Below are 16,065 nucleotides of genomic sequence, written 5' to 3' on the forward strand. Positions count from 1 at the left end.
CACGAGCGCTGAGGCAAGTCACCATGGACACGCAGAGCAGAGAACACACTCTGGAAAGACGCCCTGAGGTCAGAGGTCACGTCTGGCCTCCAGTCTGACGGCTGCATCACTGACCAGGCGAGGGCAGGAAGTCTGACGTCTTCTCCTGATCCTCAGCAGATGTGTCCAAACGCTTTGATCTCACGCCTGCTTTGGATGTCTGGAGACGTTGTGATCAGCCCCTTCTGTCTGAACGGAGCGCTGGCTGCTAGAGGTCACAGTTCAATCAACAAGACTCTGACTCTTGAAAAGGTTCTTGGAACACACCACCTGGGGATCAGTGAACATGATTGGCTGTTCCGTTTTGAGCTGCCTGTTGATTGGTAGGGAGTGTGGCAATCACCTGACAGGTCTCTGCCCCTCGCTAACACCCTTCTACCTTGTACCTTCCTGACCAGACTGGGAGCCTACAATCTGCTGTAGGTTAGTGTCCTACCTCCTTCTGTAGGTTAGTCTCCTACCTCCTTCTATAGGTTAGTGTCCTACCTCCTTCTGTAGGTTAGTCTCCTACCTCCTTCTGTAGGTTAGTGTCCTACCTCCTTCTATAGGTTAGTGTCCTACCTCCTTCTGTAGGTTAGTCTCCTACCTCCTTCTGTAGGTTAGTGTCCTACCTCCTTCTGTAGGTTAGTGTCCTACCTCCTTCTGTAGGTTAGTCTCCTACCTCCTTCTGTAGGTTAGTGTCCTACCTCCTTCTGTAGGTTAGTCCCCTCCAGACTCCCTCCCTCTCACCCTGGGCTGAGTAAGGAACCTCTCTCCCAAGAGGACATGAGCTGCATTTCCAGCATAGCAGAGGACTTAACTGTAACATCAAACACCAACATAAAAAAGTAATTCTAGCAACTTCGACAACCCTTTAATAGCAGATTTGTTTAGTTCATCATTAAAGAACAGATTACATGGAAAAGACCCCCCTTCATGTAAGACTAGGGAATCAGATCAAACGTACTCAAAAAGCAGCTATGCCTTCTTGCAGTATTCTGTCATCACCATATGATGGCTTTTGAATGTTGTCATTATGCAGAAGAAATTAGAACACACCCAAGATTCATTTCAACTTTTTATTTGTCTTATAGAAAACTAACCCATAGGGTCTCATACAAAAAATACTTTTCATTTCAGTTATGTACAAATATTTATATAAAGGACATATTGCATATTTGCGTTTGCTCACAGATCAGTCTTGACTGCAAGAGGAAGAACAATGGAAGGTGCAGCATCCTCCAGTGAAATGCAGTGAAGGAGAAACACAAATATATTGACTCATTTTTCTCACAAAAGGTGCGTTTCTCGATTTCTCAGAGCATGTCAGAGGAGGGGTCATATACCCAATAAGCCCAAATACACGTTTTGGCAGATTCTTGCAGAATCATGATATTTTGGCTTAGTGAGTCAGCCCCCCACCCCCAGGAGGTTTTAACCTGGGGGGGGGGGGGGGGTTACATTGGTGACAAACTCCAAACAGATCAGAAACATTATTCAAAACAAAAACGATCAAAAACAGGAACTCTCCTTGAGGCAGTTACAGAGCAGAATGCATCCGTAAGAAAGTGCAATACCACAGAAGAACAAACGCGTTCAGAAACACTGGATATGGATGCATGATCGTCCCCTCGACACCCAGGTCAGGTGATGTATATATTCAACATGCAATAATTCTCAAAACACAAACAAAACATTGTTATAACATCTTTCTTTTGCACATAAACAAAGTCCCCAACACAAGCTGCTCGTTTTCACTTTAGAAGTCAACAACAAAAAAATTAACAAATATGGTTCCTCAAATTAAATCCCGAATTTTCCTGAAATAGCGGGACTCATACAGAATGACTATAAAGGACGGACACTGGGAGCAAAGCGCTGATCCATTATCAGTTGGGGACTTAGACTAAAGCTTGGCCCGCTCAAGAGTGATCACATGGCTTACAAAAAACTATAAAACCCTCTTTAATTTCAATAATCTCGTTTTAAAGAACCCTGAGGGTATCGGAAAAAGCAGCTCATTCACAACAGCCCACCGCAGGGTCTGTGGAGTCGCCCTCAGGTCACACCTGAACACCACCAGTCCAGACAGACGAAGCAAGGTCAGCTACATTGATGTAGTGTGATAAAAACAAAGATGGCCGACAGCGCAGACACAGAAGACTTCAGCCCTTCTTCCCTTCAACTTTCACATCCTCTTCCTTCCTCCAAGCAGAGCGAGCTCTGCTTGCTGCAACCACGTGACGTCCTGAAGCCCATCCAACACCTCGTGGTTCCTCTGCCGTTCCTCCGCTGAGCTAGCTACTAGTGGCTAAAGTAGGAAGCGGTCCGTCTACAGTGGACCAGAGTTCTGGAAGCGCAGAGCAAGAGCGCTCAGCAGACCTGCAGCATGCGAACGTTGCCGTTAAACTCCTCATCAACCTGGAACAGACGAGAGAGAGAGAGAGAGAGAGCTGGGTTAGATCACATTCTCATCAATACAAACAATTCAAAATGGCCTCCCCAGAGTGGGTACAAAGAAGAACTGCGATTCAGGAGAAGACCTCAGCTCACCTCGGTGTAGGCCGGTAGGGGAGGGAAGGTGAAAGTAGGCGTGTGCATGAAGATGGGGCTGTCCTCGCCATCGTAGTCGTCCAGCAGCGGCGTGAGGGGCTGGTCCAGGCGGCAGTCACGGGTGACGTCGCAGTAGCTGGGCGGGTTGGAGGGCAGGCGCAGGGACACCCAGCTCTGGGAGGCGGCGCTGGCGGAGCTGTCCTGGCTGCTGACGCTGTTGGAGCGACTGCCCAGGCCCGCCGTGCCAATCACCAGGGGCAGCTCCAGGATCAGCTTCTCACTGCCTGGGATGTGGACGTAGATCTGGAGGAGGGAGGAGGAGGAGGGAGGATGTTAGAGACAGGCTTGCAGGGCGGCCATTTTGAAAGGTGTGGTGTAAAATGTTCAAGCCTTCCCTTGGCTAAGCCTCTTAAGCGGGATTCATCAGTGCCATGGCCTGTACACCCCTGGAAGGACGTTCAGTAAGCATCTCAATCACCTTCAAAGTGATACAAAGCTAACATCATTCCAATGAAAGCCCCCCTTTTTGCTACTATGTGCGAAAGCTAACTTCCCCACTATTAGCATTAGTGCCCAAGCTAATGAGGCATGGAGGCTCACCATGAGGGCGTACTCCACACGGATGATGTTGCAGCCCAGCATGGAGGGCTTGATCTTGGGCACCCGGATGGTCTTCCCCTGCCAGGCGTCGCACATCCCAGAGATGATGTGGTTGCCGCGGACTGAGGACAGCTTCTGGCGGAACACCTTGGTGCGCCCGCCGGCCTGGTAGGTGTGTTTGGAGATGATGGCGGCCTTGGGCACCACGATGCGGGAGCAGGTGTTCTCAAACTTGGCGCTGATGCAGATGTCCTCGCCCTCGCAGAAGCCGCGCCGGTCGATCTTGGCGTTCAGAGACACCTGACCGTCAGGGATGAACATGCAGGTCACCTTCTTCTCCTTCATCCCGCCTGTAGGAGACTGGAGAGACGGAGGGGGACAAGAGGGTTAACCTCCACACCAGGTCACTGCGACAGACGCATGGGAATTCAAACGGCTTTGACCTCCCATCTTATCCTGTTGTAGCCTCTTGACCTGAACTACTCTGCATTACATCTCCCAGGGCCTTCAGAGGCTTTTCTTGGGAGGCAGCTGAGCAGGAAATGACAGGTGTAAACCTGAGGCTGCTCTCCAGCAGGCAGCAGGGTTGTAATCCTGCCAAAGCCAAGGGCAGAGGAGGAGGAGGAGGGGGGGGAGGGGCCAGGCGGCTCCGCCTGCTGTTTTACAATCACTACTAATCATCAACCATTGCTTGCCGTTAACTTATTCAGTGCCGAGGGTGAATGAAGTCACCCGAACTGGAAAACATTCTAGAGTGCCAAGAGTGATTTCATTAACCAATAATAAACCATAAATTATGATGCTTCATTTCATAGCCAATCAGTGTTGTTGCTAGGTAAACACCACATAGAACCCGTGGCCCTCTAAGTGGTGAGTGTTCCGGAGGCTTTGAGGAATAAGAGTCAATTCTCACCAGCAGGTCAGGGGTGTTGACGTCCAGCGGCTCCTCCACCTCAAAGGCCTTCTTACACTCCAGAGCAGGCTGAGCAGGCCTCTCCATTAGGGCCTTGACGTAGTACTGGACGTAGCCAAACTTCCCCTTATAGGACGACACAATCTGCCTGTGAACCAACCAGGAGGGGAAACAAGGTCAGTCGGAGAACCAAAACACCAACAATTCATCCAGATCCTGACCTCCAGTTAATTGACCTCCATAACAGGGAGTAGTTAGATGCTTACCCTTGCTGGGGGAGCTCAAATCCAAACATGTACTCGTACTTGTTGCCAGGCCTCAGGATAACAGACCCGTCCGTGTCTGTAGAAGGAAGAGAAAATAACATAATCATCACTCTTCCTGCTGTCACAAACCATGCCAAAGTGTGTGTGATATCCATGTCGACTTGCAGTACCCTGCCAAGCAAAGAGTGGAAGGGGATCCCAGAATGTCCCCGGCTCCCTCAGCCAAGTAAGGCGAGGTGTAATCTACCCTAGATATGCTAGTCACTTCAGAAGAGGGAATCCCTTCATCCCAACCATGCAGGGCTGAGCCACTGCCAACAGCTAACAGAGACCCTCAGTGTCATTCAACCTACAGTCCAGACAGGTGAGGAGATGATGGATGAGGGACTAACAGCCTCAACACGTCCCACATGGTCCTTATGTTAGATATACCTCACATCAGACCTCAGAGATACCTACCCAACCTTTAACACACATCAGAACATTGACTATGTATTAAAGTTTCTCAGCTGGTAGCGATGTGTGTATGACTCAGGATGACACCATTAATAATCGGTTTCTCTTCTAAACATATGGCTACTCAGTTACATCAGCGAGAGATGGGCTTTCTCTTTCCACCTCGGATAAGACGCTACTTAATTAAATAATTCAAAGAGGAGGTTTAACTTACCAGATGGTTGATCATCCAGCTGGACAATCTCTTCGTATCTCAGGTACTCGTTTTCCTCTCGGCATCGCTGTTTTCCTTTGGCATATTCCACTTTGGCGCATCCGATCCCAAACACTCGCATGGCCGATACTCTGGTCACCTCCGATACCTCGACCAGGACCCTCCCGGCCACCTTGTCTCCGCTGCAGTAGAAAGTCTTGCTCGGATCGCTGAAGACAACCTCGAAGGTCTTCACTCTCTTTGTCATAGCGACCATGTTTGCTTTTTCAATCGATATCCCAAAACGAACAAGATAAGACTTAAACAAGTCGAACTAGGAATCGATGTTCAGTGATTCAATGAGACAAAAAAATGTGTCTTAAATCATTGACTGACAAAGTGATCTCATTAATCGAGCGAAGTTCAGAGGGTCACTACTGTGAAGCAGCTCGCTTTAGTGTGTCGGACCTCAGGTGCGACCTGTTGTCATGATGAGTTACTGATGAGAAACAAAGAGGAGGAGGTTTATATACGCGGCGCGCGGCGCGGTGACTCACGGGCTGTTGATCACCGCGGCAGAGCACGTGGCCGCAGGATGCACAGCGTGGCTCAGCGCGTGTACACCGCTGTCATTGGTCGAAAAACGTTGTTTGTGTCATCTTGGACCAATCAGCGCTTGCGACCGACGCGTGCACACCGCGTGGCTGGGAGCCGCGGCCGAGTGATCAGCAGCTGGCGGGGCGGGGCGGGGCCTGGCGGGGGCGGGGCCTTGGGCGGGGTCTGGGCGCTCGTCTGAAATTCCGGGCAGAAAATGATCTGAAATTCAACTGTATTAAAATACTGTATTAAAATGTGATACATAGTGACCATCTGCCACCTTTTACCACCTTTCCATATATTGTTAAATGTTTATTTTTTGCTAATATTCGTTTATCAGGATCCCCATTGGCAGCCACTACTTTTCCTGGGGTCCACAAAGAACATAAAACATATGACAGAGTACAGAACAACTACAGACAAGAACAAATAACAGAACACTATTGTAATTGTATTTATATTGTTCGTTTTTTTGTTGTATTGATTGAGTTCATTGTATATTGTGAATGGCATTGTTGAGGCCCTGCGCAATCCAAGCATTTCTCTGCTCTGCTCGACACTAAGACCACTTTGACATTGACTGTAGTCAAAGTCTAAGTCAAAGTGGCTTTATTGTCAATTCTTCACATGTCAAGACATACAAAGGAATCGAGAGGACGTTTCTCACTCTCCCACGGTGAGACAGATAAAGTGCCCAGGCACAACAGATAACACATACTAAAAGTAAAACATTCAATAAAAATAATTTAAACAGTGCAAAAAGAGCAGTCAGTAAAGACAGTAAATAGCAGCCAAATACTGTGTATTCTGTATTTGTCTTGATAAGACTAGAAGATAGAAAGAATCAATGACTCAACAGCACTTTGAGCTAAAGCCTACGATGCGTTTGTCTGGTGATATTTTATAGCCTCGCATCAAACATTTTGTTCAAGTGACTCTGGGGTGTGACTCTGGGGTGTGGCTCTGTGTGGCTCCGTGTGGCTCTGTGTGGCTCTGGGGTGTGGCTCCGTGTGGCTCTGTGTGGCTCTGTGTGGCTCCGTGTGGCTCTGGGGTGTGGCTCTGTGTGGCTCCGTGTGGCTCTGTGTGGCTCTGTGTGGCTCCGTGTGGCTCTGGGGTGTGGCTCCGTGTGGCACCAGAATCAACTGTCAGCGATGGCTCACATAATATATGTTTTAAAAGCTGTAGCTCAAACTACATCATTAATGGTTGTGAATATGCTCAACTTCATCATATTGCCTATTCTTATCAACCAAATTAGCAACAAGAGTCTTAGAGCCACTCATTTCAGTTACTCTATTAGATTCATGCCTCAGTCACTCACACACTGTGTCACGATCCTGAACGCGCTCCCTCCTTAATGTACGGTAGCCGACTGTATATGTTTGGACGCATGGTTTCTATACAGACCAGGCAACACACAACACTTTGCAGAGTTCATGTGAAAGGAGACATTTCATTTTGTTGTAATTCATGTACATGTAAATGCCTCCATCAACACCTGTGGGATCAGGGTATGGAGGTGGAAATGTGGACCTGCGATCAGCACTGTCCTCCAAGTGGGTCAAAGGTGAGACAGATGCCCTCTAGTGGCGAAAGTTTCAATTCTTTCACAGCACTTTTGGTGCTGTGAGAGACAGCACCAAAAGTAAGAGAGACTGTTACTTTGTAAGAGAGACTGTGACGTCTCTCTTACAAAATAGATTTTCAATCCCAACGAGACAACCTGTCAAATAACTGGTTCATAAAATAGAAACATTACACAGTAATAACCTCCGAACTACGTGTTTATTTCTTTGGGATTCATTACAACAACAAGTGTCACTGGACACCATTTGCAGGCTAAGCGACTCATCCGGGTATAGACAGTTGGACATGGTTCTGTAAGCAGCCTCTGAATGAAGGTCACATAACTCCGGCCAGGGCTGGGCGCCTTCTGTAGAATAACAACCGGCCCCACGTCAGTTACATAACAACAGGACAGCCGTTAGAAAAGAGGTCGACAGTTTCTGCTTCTGCTTAGGTTGCATCAAAGGTAGCTTCCGCTTGCAGGAGCTGGTGCTAAATCAACGGGAAGGAACGAGCTGTCAACCTGCTCTGGTCACACGCGCCACCTAGAGGCCGAGGGGTGCCGGTGTGCGTTCCAAGTGTGTGTTTTAAGAATAATTTTAAATGAAGTATTTAATTCAGAACATGAATTGATGTTATCACAATTTTGTCGATTTAACACCAAAATGAATCAATATTTTTTGGCTTGAATGATATATCTTTGCAGATGCAATCAATAATATGTCTCTGCAAGTTTTCTTGTGAGGCCTTAATCCTACATCATGTACATAAGAGATCATTTAATCCACATATACTCAGTAGAAGGAGGTGGAGTTTTAGTTGTTTATTACTGTGAATATCTGTGTATCACAGGCTAGCCCGTCTTTAGGCCTGTCTTATTCTTCACAAACCGATTTTTATCTCAGTTAACAATTATAATCTCTATAAAGCCTCAACAGTGTCAACGGGCCTAGAGACAGACTCATCTACAATGCCGGGAAATCTGCATGATTTCCTTTCGAGCAACAAGAGTGAGACGTAATTCATTGAAATACAGCTGATTACTTATGGGTCACTTTTGTCTTACACACAAAAAACACACACACACGTGCACACACACACACGCACGCACACACACGTACACACATGCACACACACATGCACACAGAGCGTCCAGCGAAGGCAGGGGTGATGCAGTGGGCCAGTCTCACACCCTGACGTGGATCTGCTTACGGTAGAACTCGTACTCCTCTGGAACGGTGTCTAAAATACACAAACATACGAGCTACAGGTGAAGTACTCTAACTAATGTTTCTTAATAATAATAATAAAAATAATAATAGTAATATTATTATATTATTATTATACAAGAATAATCTCAAAGTGCATAAATAATCTGATATTATATTATGATGTCATAGCGTGACATGGTAGCGTACCGTTGCAGCGGTATCTGAGGTTGGACCAGATGATCTGCTCCTGGGAGAAGCAGAAGACACCCAGCCTCCCGCCCCGCATGGACGTGTCCACGACCACGCCCGAGTCCGCCACCAGGGTCATCCCCTCATACAGCTGCACCCTGGGAGGAGGGACACACAACCACACTGTACACAGGAAGTAGCCTGCTCCCAGAACACTATCCCAGAACTCCCAGAAGTATCCATGCCAACGCATCATACCCTGGCACATCATGTGACGTATAGTACACTTCCTGGGATGTAGTGTGGGGACTGGGATAATGGCATTTGTACAGGGGAGGCTGGTGGAGGTAGAAATCGGAGGACTCACCTGATGTAGCCCACCTGCGGGCGGTGGCTGAGGTGCCAGCGGTAGGAGGTCTTGTCCCGCCAGCCGACGTTGCGGGGGTCCTTCCACAGCAGGGTGACCTCCCCGGGGGTGTCCCCCGTGTGCCACAGGGCGTTACGGAGATACTCACCCGGCCCGGTCCGCGACTTCACAGCCTGCAGGGCAGAGGGATCAAAACAAACACAACTAATGACCTACAACTGTTTGGAAATGGTTTAAATATGAATAATAAACTGGTTATAAATGATTTATTAACTAATTATGAAACAAACACAGAGTAAAAAGGGTACCTTAACAAAGGCCACTGAGATGATTGCCAAAACTAAAACGATATCAATCATCTAGTCACATGTTTCAATGTGTCATTCAAACCATGCGTGTATGTCCAGTCCGGTACCTTTAGCTGCAGGCCCGGTTGGGCCATGGCCCTGAAGGGCAGGGACTGCCAGTACGTCTGCTCTGTCTGCTTCCACATCACCACGTAGAAGCTGGACGAGTCCTGGTACCCGAAGATGAAGCCCACGTAGTCGTCGTCTGTGGCCGTGTTGATGTGGAAGGTCCCCTCAAAGTCCACCCCATTAAACGCTGTATAGCCTGGAGAGACAGACAGACAGACAGAGACAGAGAGAGAGAGACAGACAGAGACAGAGAGACAGACAGACAGACAGAGAGAGAGAGGGGGGGAATGAATGACAGAGAGAGAGAGGGGGGGAATGAATGACAGAGAGAGAGAGAGACAGACAGACAGAGACAGAGAGAGAGAGGGGGGGAATGAATGACAGAGAGAGAGAGAGACAGACAGACAGATAGATAGAAAGACAGAGAGACAGTGACAGACAGAAAGAAAGAGGCTTAGCAACAGACAGAGAGACAAACAGACAGACAGAAAGAGGGACAGACAGAAAGAAAGAGGCTTAGCGACAGACTTACCTACAGCCAAACCAGGGTCACTGTTCATGGTTTGAACAATCTCCATCCCCTACAACCAAAATACAGACCAACGCTTACAAATCAACTCATTTATTTATCACTACCTGGCTACCTGACTCAGGACTTCAAAATGGCTACCTGATTCAGGACTTCAAAATGGCTACCTGATTCAGGACTATCCAGCTGGGGTCGATTTGGGCGTCGCCCTCGGGATCCAGGATGACCGTCTGATAGGCTCTGAAGTCTGTCAGAGTGACCTCAGCACTCTCTGGACACACGTCAATAATGTCAATCACAGAGTCGTTGTCAAAGTCTGTCTCACACATGTCACCAACGCCGTTTCCTGATTGGACGTGAGGACGAGGGGGAGGGATCAAAAACACAAAAAATACAGCAAAAAACAACAACACAGACAATAGTGGATGAACAAGAGGATGAATGATCAATGATATTGATATTGATTAGAATTGAACCAAGAATGGGTTAGGGCTACGATTAGGATTAGGGTTAGTGTTAGGGCCTGCCGTCCGTGTCCGTCTGGCTGGGTTGGGGTTAGGGTTAGGGTTAGGGTTAGGGTTAGGGTTAGGGTTAGGGTCTACCGTCTGTGTCCGTCTGGCTGGGTTGGGGTTGGGGTTAGGGTTAGGGGTTAGGGGTGGGGTTAGGGTTAGGGTTAGGGTCTACCGTCCGTGTCCGTTTGGCTGGGGTTGGGGATCAGGCGACAGTTGTCCGGGCCGGGGGGGCCGGCGTCAGGGACGCCATCGTTGTCATCGTCTTCGTCACACTCGTCACCGATGCCGTCGTTGTCCGAGTCCAGCTGAGAGCTGTTGGGCTCGTCGGGACAGTTGTCCCTGGAGTCCTGGTGTCCGTCCCCGTCCCTGGAGAGAGGAGGGACAAGGAGGTCAGGGGGTGTCTGGAGGACGGAGCGTGGATCAGGTGACGTGGCTGTGGCGTGTGTCCTACTCACATGTCCTGGTTGGTGTCACACACGTCCCCCACCAGGTCGTTGTCCAGGTCCGACTGCAGACACAGAAGAGTGTTAGACGTACAGTAGGCCTGTACACAGAGGCCACGGGAGGCTGGCGGAGGTAGGAATTGGAGGACAGCTCATTGTAATGCATGGAATGGAATGACGTGTGAGGGGCCACTCAGGTTTTGTAAGGGGGGGTCCGAATACAGAGAAACACACACACACACACATACACACACACACACACCTCGTCATTCAGCCCTGAACTCTCAACCCTGACCACCAAGTCCAACCTGTCACCTGTCTGTCTGGTGACCTATGTGACCGCCCTGTGACCTCTGACCCGCCTGTGACCTCTGACCTGCATGGGGTCGTTGACCTCTGGGCAGCTATCACAGGCGTCCCCTACTCCGTCCCCGTCGCGGTCCGTCTGCATGGGGTTGGGGACCCGGGGACAGTTGTCCAGCACGTTGGGGATCCCTGAGGAGAGGAAGAGGAAGATAAGGAAGAGGAAGACATTTTCTTTTGCTTATAAAGGAATTTCTAATGTTGCTGTTTCATTTCAATTCAATCAACTGAGAGGGTGATTAGAACCTCAACTCCTCCCTGGGAAACTAAGGGCCACAGTTTCAATCCTTGAATTGGAATATTAATTCACTTTCATACATTGAGTCAACTGTCATGGAATCAACCCCTGACCCCCTGAACCCTGACCCCTGACCCCCATGGTGTCATACCGTCCCCGTCGATGTCGTTGTCACAGATGTCCCCGGCGCCGTTTGCGTCCGTGTCCCTCTGGCTGCCGTTGGGCGCGTTGGGACAGTTGTCACAGGCGTCGCCGTACGAGTCCGTGTCCGAGTTCTGCTGGTCCCGGTTGGGGACCAGGCGACAGTTGTCCTGGAAACAGAGAGGGACAACAACGTGAGGTGGTCTAGAGGCCAGCAGGCCAGGGGAGGCAGGAATCGGAGGACGACTGTGCGTGCGTCACCTCCACGTTCTTGATGCCGTCCCCGTCTGCGTCTTCGTCACATTGGTCACCTGTCCCGTCCCCGTCCGCGTCCTCCTGACCCGAGTTGGGGGTGTTCGCACAGTTGTCCTGGCAACAGCACACACAATGGTTGAGTGACAGGTTCATATTCCCGATGGATGTCAGTTTTTTCTGTGTGTGTGTGTGTGTGTGTGTATTTGTGTGTGTGTTGACTTTGTGTTTGTTTACATATCATTTAGTACAATAGTGCATCCATTTGCATGTGTGTGTTAGTCTGTTTTTGAGTTTAACTGGAGCAGGTTTGTCCTGTTTTATACATATATAAATGTATGTATGTGTGTGTATGTGTATGTGTATGTGTATGTGTATGTGTATGTGTGAGAGTGTGTGTGTGTATAGCGTGTGTGTGAGTGTGTGTGTATATTGTGTGTGTGAGTGTGTGTGTGTGTGAGGATCATTCTTACAGCCCTGCAGTGCTTGTTGTTGTCGATGCAGGGGAGAGGCAGGTCAGGGTATCCATCCATGTCTGTGTCTGGACCACAGGTGTTGCCATTCCCTGCCCAGCCCACGTTACACTGACACACACACACACACACAACACACACACACACACACACACACACACACACACACACACACACACACACAGAACACAGAACACAGAGAACACACAGATTAACTGGTAGCACTTTACTGTCCAGTAGAGAGAGAGAGAGAGAGAGAGAGGGAGAGAGAGAGAGAGAGAGAGAGAGACAGAGAGAGACAGAGAGAGAAACTGTACTGTTACCATGGTGACTTGACCTTCCCTGAGGTCGAAAGTTGACTGAGTTAGCACTGTTGTAGATCGGGGGAGGCTGGTGGAGGTAGAAATCGGAGGACGGCTCATTGAGGAATGTTTGATACCATTCCTCATGCTGTTCCATGCATTACATTGAGCCTGATTTCTACCTCCACCAGCCTCCCCTGCTGTAGGTCCCAGTTTGGCCATACGAGGATGGACTGTAGCAGTGGGCCTCACCTCGCAGGGGACTAGCAGTGGGCCTCACCTCGCAGGAGACTAGCAGTGGGCCTCACCTCGCAGGAGACTAGCAGTGGGCCTCACCTCGCAGGAGACTAGCAGTGGGCCTCACCTCGCAGGAAACCTCTCCGCTGCGCTCCATGACACAGTGGGCGTTGACGTCACATGGGTTGAACCTCAGCGCGGCACAGGACCGCTGCAGGAAACAGCCCATCGTCTGGTTACCATGGAAACCCTCCTTACACGAACCACACTGGAACGAACCCTGGGGGTGGGGGGTGGGGGGGGGAGATCAGGGAGGAATGATCTGATACCTGGATGCCAGGTTCACTGGTCAGAGAATTACCAGAACGATCCATCGGGAAAAACGGTCCCAAACCTCAGAGACATTGATCTGGAATGTTGGAATGTTATTATTCAGAAATACTCAGATGAAAAAGCACTCATGCGATTGTCCCGGGGGAGGCTGGTGAAGGTCTCCACCTCTGCCAGCCTCCCCTGGCCAGGGTGTGTGTGTGACTGACCTCTGTGTTGAGGCAGACAGAGTTGGGCACGCAGGTGTTGGAGTGATCAGCACACTCATCCACGTCCACACACTCCTGCAGAGGTCAGAGGTCACAGGAGGTCAGAGGTCACAGAAGACATGAGTAAACGTAGTTAGTGAGTGTCAACAAGAGAAGGGGTCAGCGGCGGTAACCGTGGTAACGGTGTTTAGTCGGTGACCTGATGATGGTTTTTGGCGAAGTCGACGCCCACACCGCTGAGGGGCGGGCCTGAGAAGCCGGGGGGGCAGGGCTCACAGCCGAACCCCCGGAGGGTGTTTACACACGCCTCCACACGGAAACACGGACGCGCCAGGGAGCACTGAGGGAGAGAGAGAGAGAGAGAGAGAGAGAGAGAGAGAGACAGAGACAGAGAGAGAGACAGAGAGAGAGAGACAGAGAGAGAGAGAGAGACAGAGAGAGAGAGAGAGAGAGAGAGAGACAGAGAGAGAGAGAGAGAGAGATCACATGCAGTAACACTAATATTGAAGCATGAATGCATGAACACTAAAATCTCCCAGTGGAGGCGGAGGTTGGGGGTACGCCACCTCATCCACGTCCTGGCAGTGGGTCCCGTTACCCATCATGCCCGGGGGGCAGGCGCCACAGCGGTACCCTGGGTACTCCCGGGTCTCTGTGCAGGACAGACCCTTATAGCAGGGGCTGGGCTCACAGCGGGAGTGGGGCTCATGGAAGCCTGCGGGGAACAGGACAAGCCTGTCAACCATGAGGGACACACCAGGGGAGGCTGGCGGGAGTAGAAATCGGAGGACGGGCTCAACCCTGGTCCTTGTCATGTTGCTGCCTCACTCACCACACGCTTGACACTCCAGGATGGTGTTCCTGATCAGAGACATCTCCTTCACCTGCACACACACACACACACACACACACACACACAGCTCTCAGCACTCACTAATCATAAACACACATTGTTTGCTCTCTGTCTCACATGCACACACACACATACACACGTGCACACACACACACACACACACACACACACACACACACTCTCTCTCCCTCTCTCTCACCTGCTCCCTGATGTCCTCTCTGAGTTCTCCGAGGATCTGATTGAAGATGATCAGCTGACCAATCAGGGCTTTGGTGTGGTCGCCTAGGTTACAACAGAAGAAGAAGAAAAGGAATATGATCATAGTAATAACAAAGCCTCTCTAAAGGTAAAAGTATTTACAATCCCTGGTAATAAGATGGCATTTGATACAGGAGAGGCTGGTGGAGGTAGAAATTGGAGGCTGGGTTCATTATAATGCGTTACAATGAGGCCAGCCTCCACTGAAGAAGCTCCGAGTCTCATGGTAAAGACAGGATGAAGAGAGAAAGTGGCATAAGTCACAAGTCAGAGGTTCTGATTGGTTACTCACCCAGTATGGCATTTACATCAGTGCTCACTGTGGAAACAACAGAAGGTTTAACTTAATCCATCCAATCACAGCCACCTGCCTTCACCATCAACCAATCAACACCTAGACTTCACACACTCATGCTAACTCAGATCCGCCACGCCTCACAATGCCTACAGCAGACTTCTCCCATTTGGCCAATAGGACCAATTTCTCAGGGGCAAGAAAGTGTTGTTGTTGAGATCAGAAGAAGGGGAAACTAACTGTGTCTGTTATGCTACATCTCACCACTAGGGGGAACCAACGAGATCAGAATGCTGTCCTACACTCTTTGAAAAAACAGGTTCTGGGTGGAAGTCGCACAGAACACAGTAAATATTAACATGATCAAAAAAGGCTCAATAAAAAGGTTTAATAACAATCTGAATGATCAAAGATCATTAGTGTTTGCGTGTGTTTTTGGTGTACAGAGGTTGTGACTACCTGAGTTTTGGAAAGACGTGTCTCCCTGAAACGGACAGTCTGTCAGCACACCGGCCTTGGCTAAGGAGCCGCCCAGAGCCAGCTTCAGAGAGTCCACTGAGCCCTGCAACACAGAAGGGAGGATAGTATGTGTGTGTGTGTGTGTGTGTGTGTGTGTGTGTGTACAGATAGTATTAGGACTGTACCAATATATACTGTATTTACAGTGCTTTGCAAAAGTATTCAGACCCTTTGAAAGTTCCCACTGATCTACTCAGCCGACTGGACACTTTCACAGTGAATAGAGAACTAAATGTCAATCATTTATCAAAATAATGAAAAGACCTGTTTGCATAAGAATTCACACCCCTTGATGAAATATAGAATGTAAAACCAATATACCTCAGTCAGTCAACTACATAAACCAACACGCAGGATCTAACAGCTCTCCTTAATACATCCACTGCAGGGGAGGCTGGTGGAGGTAGAACACCAGGGGAGGCTGGTGGAGGTAGAACACCAGGGGAGGCTGGGGGAGGTAGAACACCAGGGGAGGCTGGCGGAGGTAGAACACCAGGGGAGGCTGGGGGAGGTAGAACACCAGGGGAGGCTGGCGGAGGTAGAACACCAGGGGAGGCTGGGGGAGGTAGAACACCAGGGGAGGCTGGCGGAGGTAGAACACCAGGGGAGGCTGGGGGAGGTAGAACACCAGGGGAGGCTGGCGGAGGTAGAACACCAGGGGAGGCTGGGGGAGGTAGAACACCAGGGGAGGCTGGGGGAGGTAGAACACCAGGGGAGGCTGGGGGAGGTAGAACACCAGGGGAGGCTGGGGGAGGTAGAACACCAG

General features: G+C 49.7%; 2 protein-coding genes across 2 annotated transcripts in view; both read right to left on the minus strand.

Annotated features, from left to right (window-relative positions):
* Positions 1-1,083: 1,083 nt before the first annotated feature.
* LOC310812295 (thioredoxin-interacting protein-like) lies at positions 1,084-5,484 on the minus strand. The gene is made up of 6 exons (XM_083680782.1): positions 5,021-5,484; positions 4,351-4,426; positions 4,085-4,232; positions 3,172-3,531; positions 2,572-2,874; positions 1,084-2,439 (listed from the first exon to the last, which is right to left on the minus strand). The coding sequence occupies exons 1-6, from the start codon at positions 5,274-5,276 to the stop codon at positions 2,392-2,394; spliced, it is 1,191 nt and encodes a 396-aa protein (XP_083536908.1). The 5' UTR covers positions 5,277-5,484; the 3' UTR covers positions 1,084-2,391.
* A 1,898-nt stretch (positions 5,485-7,382) lies between these two features.
* thbs3b (thrombospondin 3b) overlaps positions 7,383-16,065 on the minus strand; it is a 31,739-nt gene continuing 23,056 nt past the window's right edge. Inside the window, exons 10-29 of the mRNA XM_083680789.1 lie at positions 15,240-15,342; positions 14,778-14,804; positions 14,427-14,509; positions 14,207-14,258; positions 13,941-14,089; positions 13,574-13,714; positions 13,375-13,449; positions 12,963-13,115; positions 12,297-12,407; positions 11,833-11,940; positions 11,582-11,741; positions 11,206-11,324; positions 10,842-10,894; positions 10,559-10,752; positions 10,042-10,220; positions 9,878-9,926; positions 9,345-9,541; positions 8,930-9,102; positions 8,581-8,720; positions 7,383-8,404 (exon numbers count right to left, since the gene is read on the minus strand). Coding sequence (XP_083536915.1) covers positions 8,349-8,404; positions 8,581-8,720; positions 8,930-9,102; positions 9,345-9,541; positions 9,878-9,926; positions 10,042-10,220; positions 10,559-10,752; positions 10,842-10,894; positions 11,206-11,324; positions 11,582-11,741; positions 11,833-11,940; positions 12,297-12,407; positions 12,963-13,115; positions 13,375-13,449; positions 13,574-13,714; positions 13,941-14,089; positions 14,207-14,258; positions 14,427-14,509; positions 14,778-14,804; positions 15,240-15,342 — 2,322 coding nt within the window. The 3' untranslated portion in view covers positions 7,383-8,348. The remainder of the gene's footprint in view (positions 8,405-8,580; positions 8,721-8,929; positions 9,103-9,344; positions 9,542-9,877; positions 9,927-10,041; positions 10,221-10,558; positions 10,753-10,841; positions 10,895-11,205; positions 11,325-11,581; positions 11,742-11,832; positions 11,941-12,296; positions 12,408-12,962; positions 13,116-13,374; positions 13,450-13,573; positions 13,715-13,940; positions 14,090-14,206; positions 14,259-14,426; positions 14,510-14,777; positions 14,805-15,239; positions 15,343-16,065) is intronic.

The sequence above is a fragment of the Argentina silus genome (assembly GCF_951799395.1).
Source record: "Argentina silus genome assembly, chromosome: 11".
Taxonomy (NCBI): Eukaryota; Metazoa; Chordata; class Actinopteri; order Argentiniformes; family Argentinidae; genus Argentina; species Argentina silus.

What these genes read in the sequence shown, in the direction of transcription:
- LOC310812295 (XM_083680782.1), bottom strand. Translation starts at nt 5,276, where the DNA reads ATGGTCGCTATGACAAAGAGAGTGAAGACCTTCGAGGTTGTCTTCAGC. An exon ending in GCTGGATGATCAACCATCTG is followed by an intron (nt 4,427 to 5,020) that starts GTAAGTTAAACC and finishes TTCCTTCTACAG; the next exon opens with ACACGGACGGGTCTGTTATC. An exon ending in TCAACACCCCTGACCTGCTG is followed by an intron (nt 3,532 to 4,084) that starts GTGAGAATTGAC and finishes CCGTCTCTCCAG; the next exon opens with TCTCCTACAGGCGGGATGAA.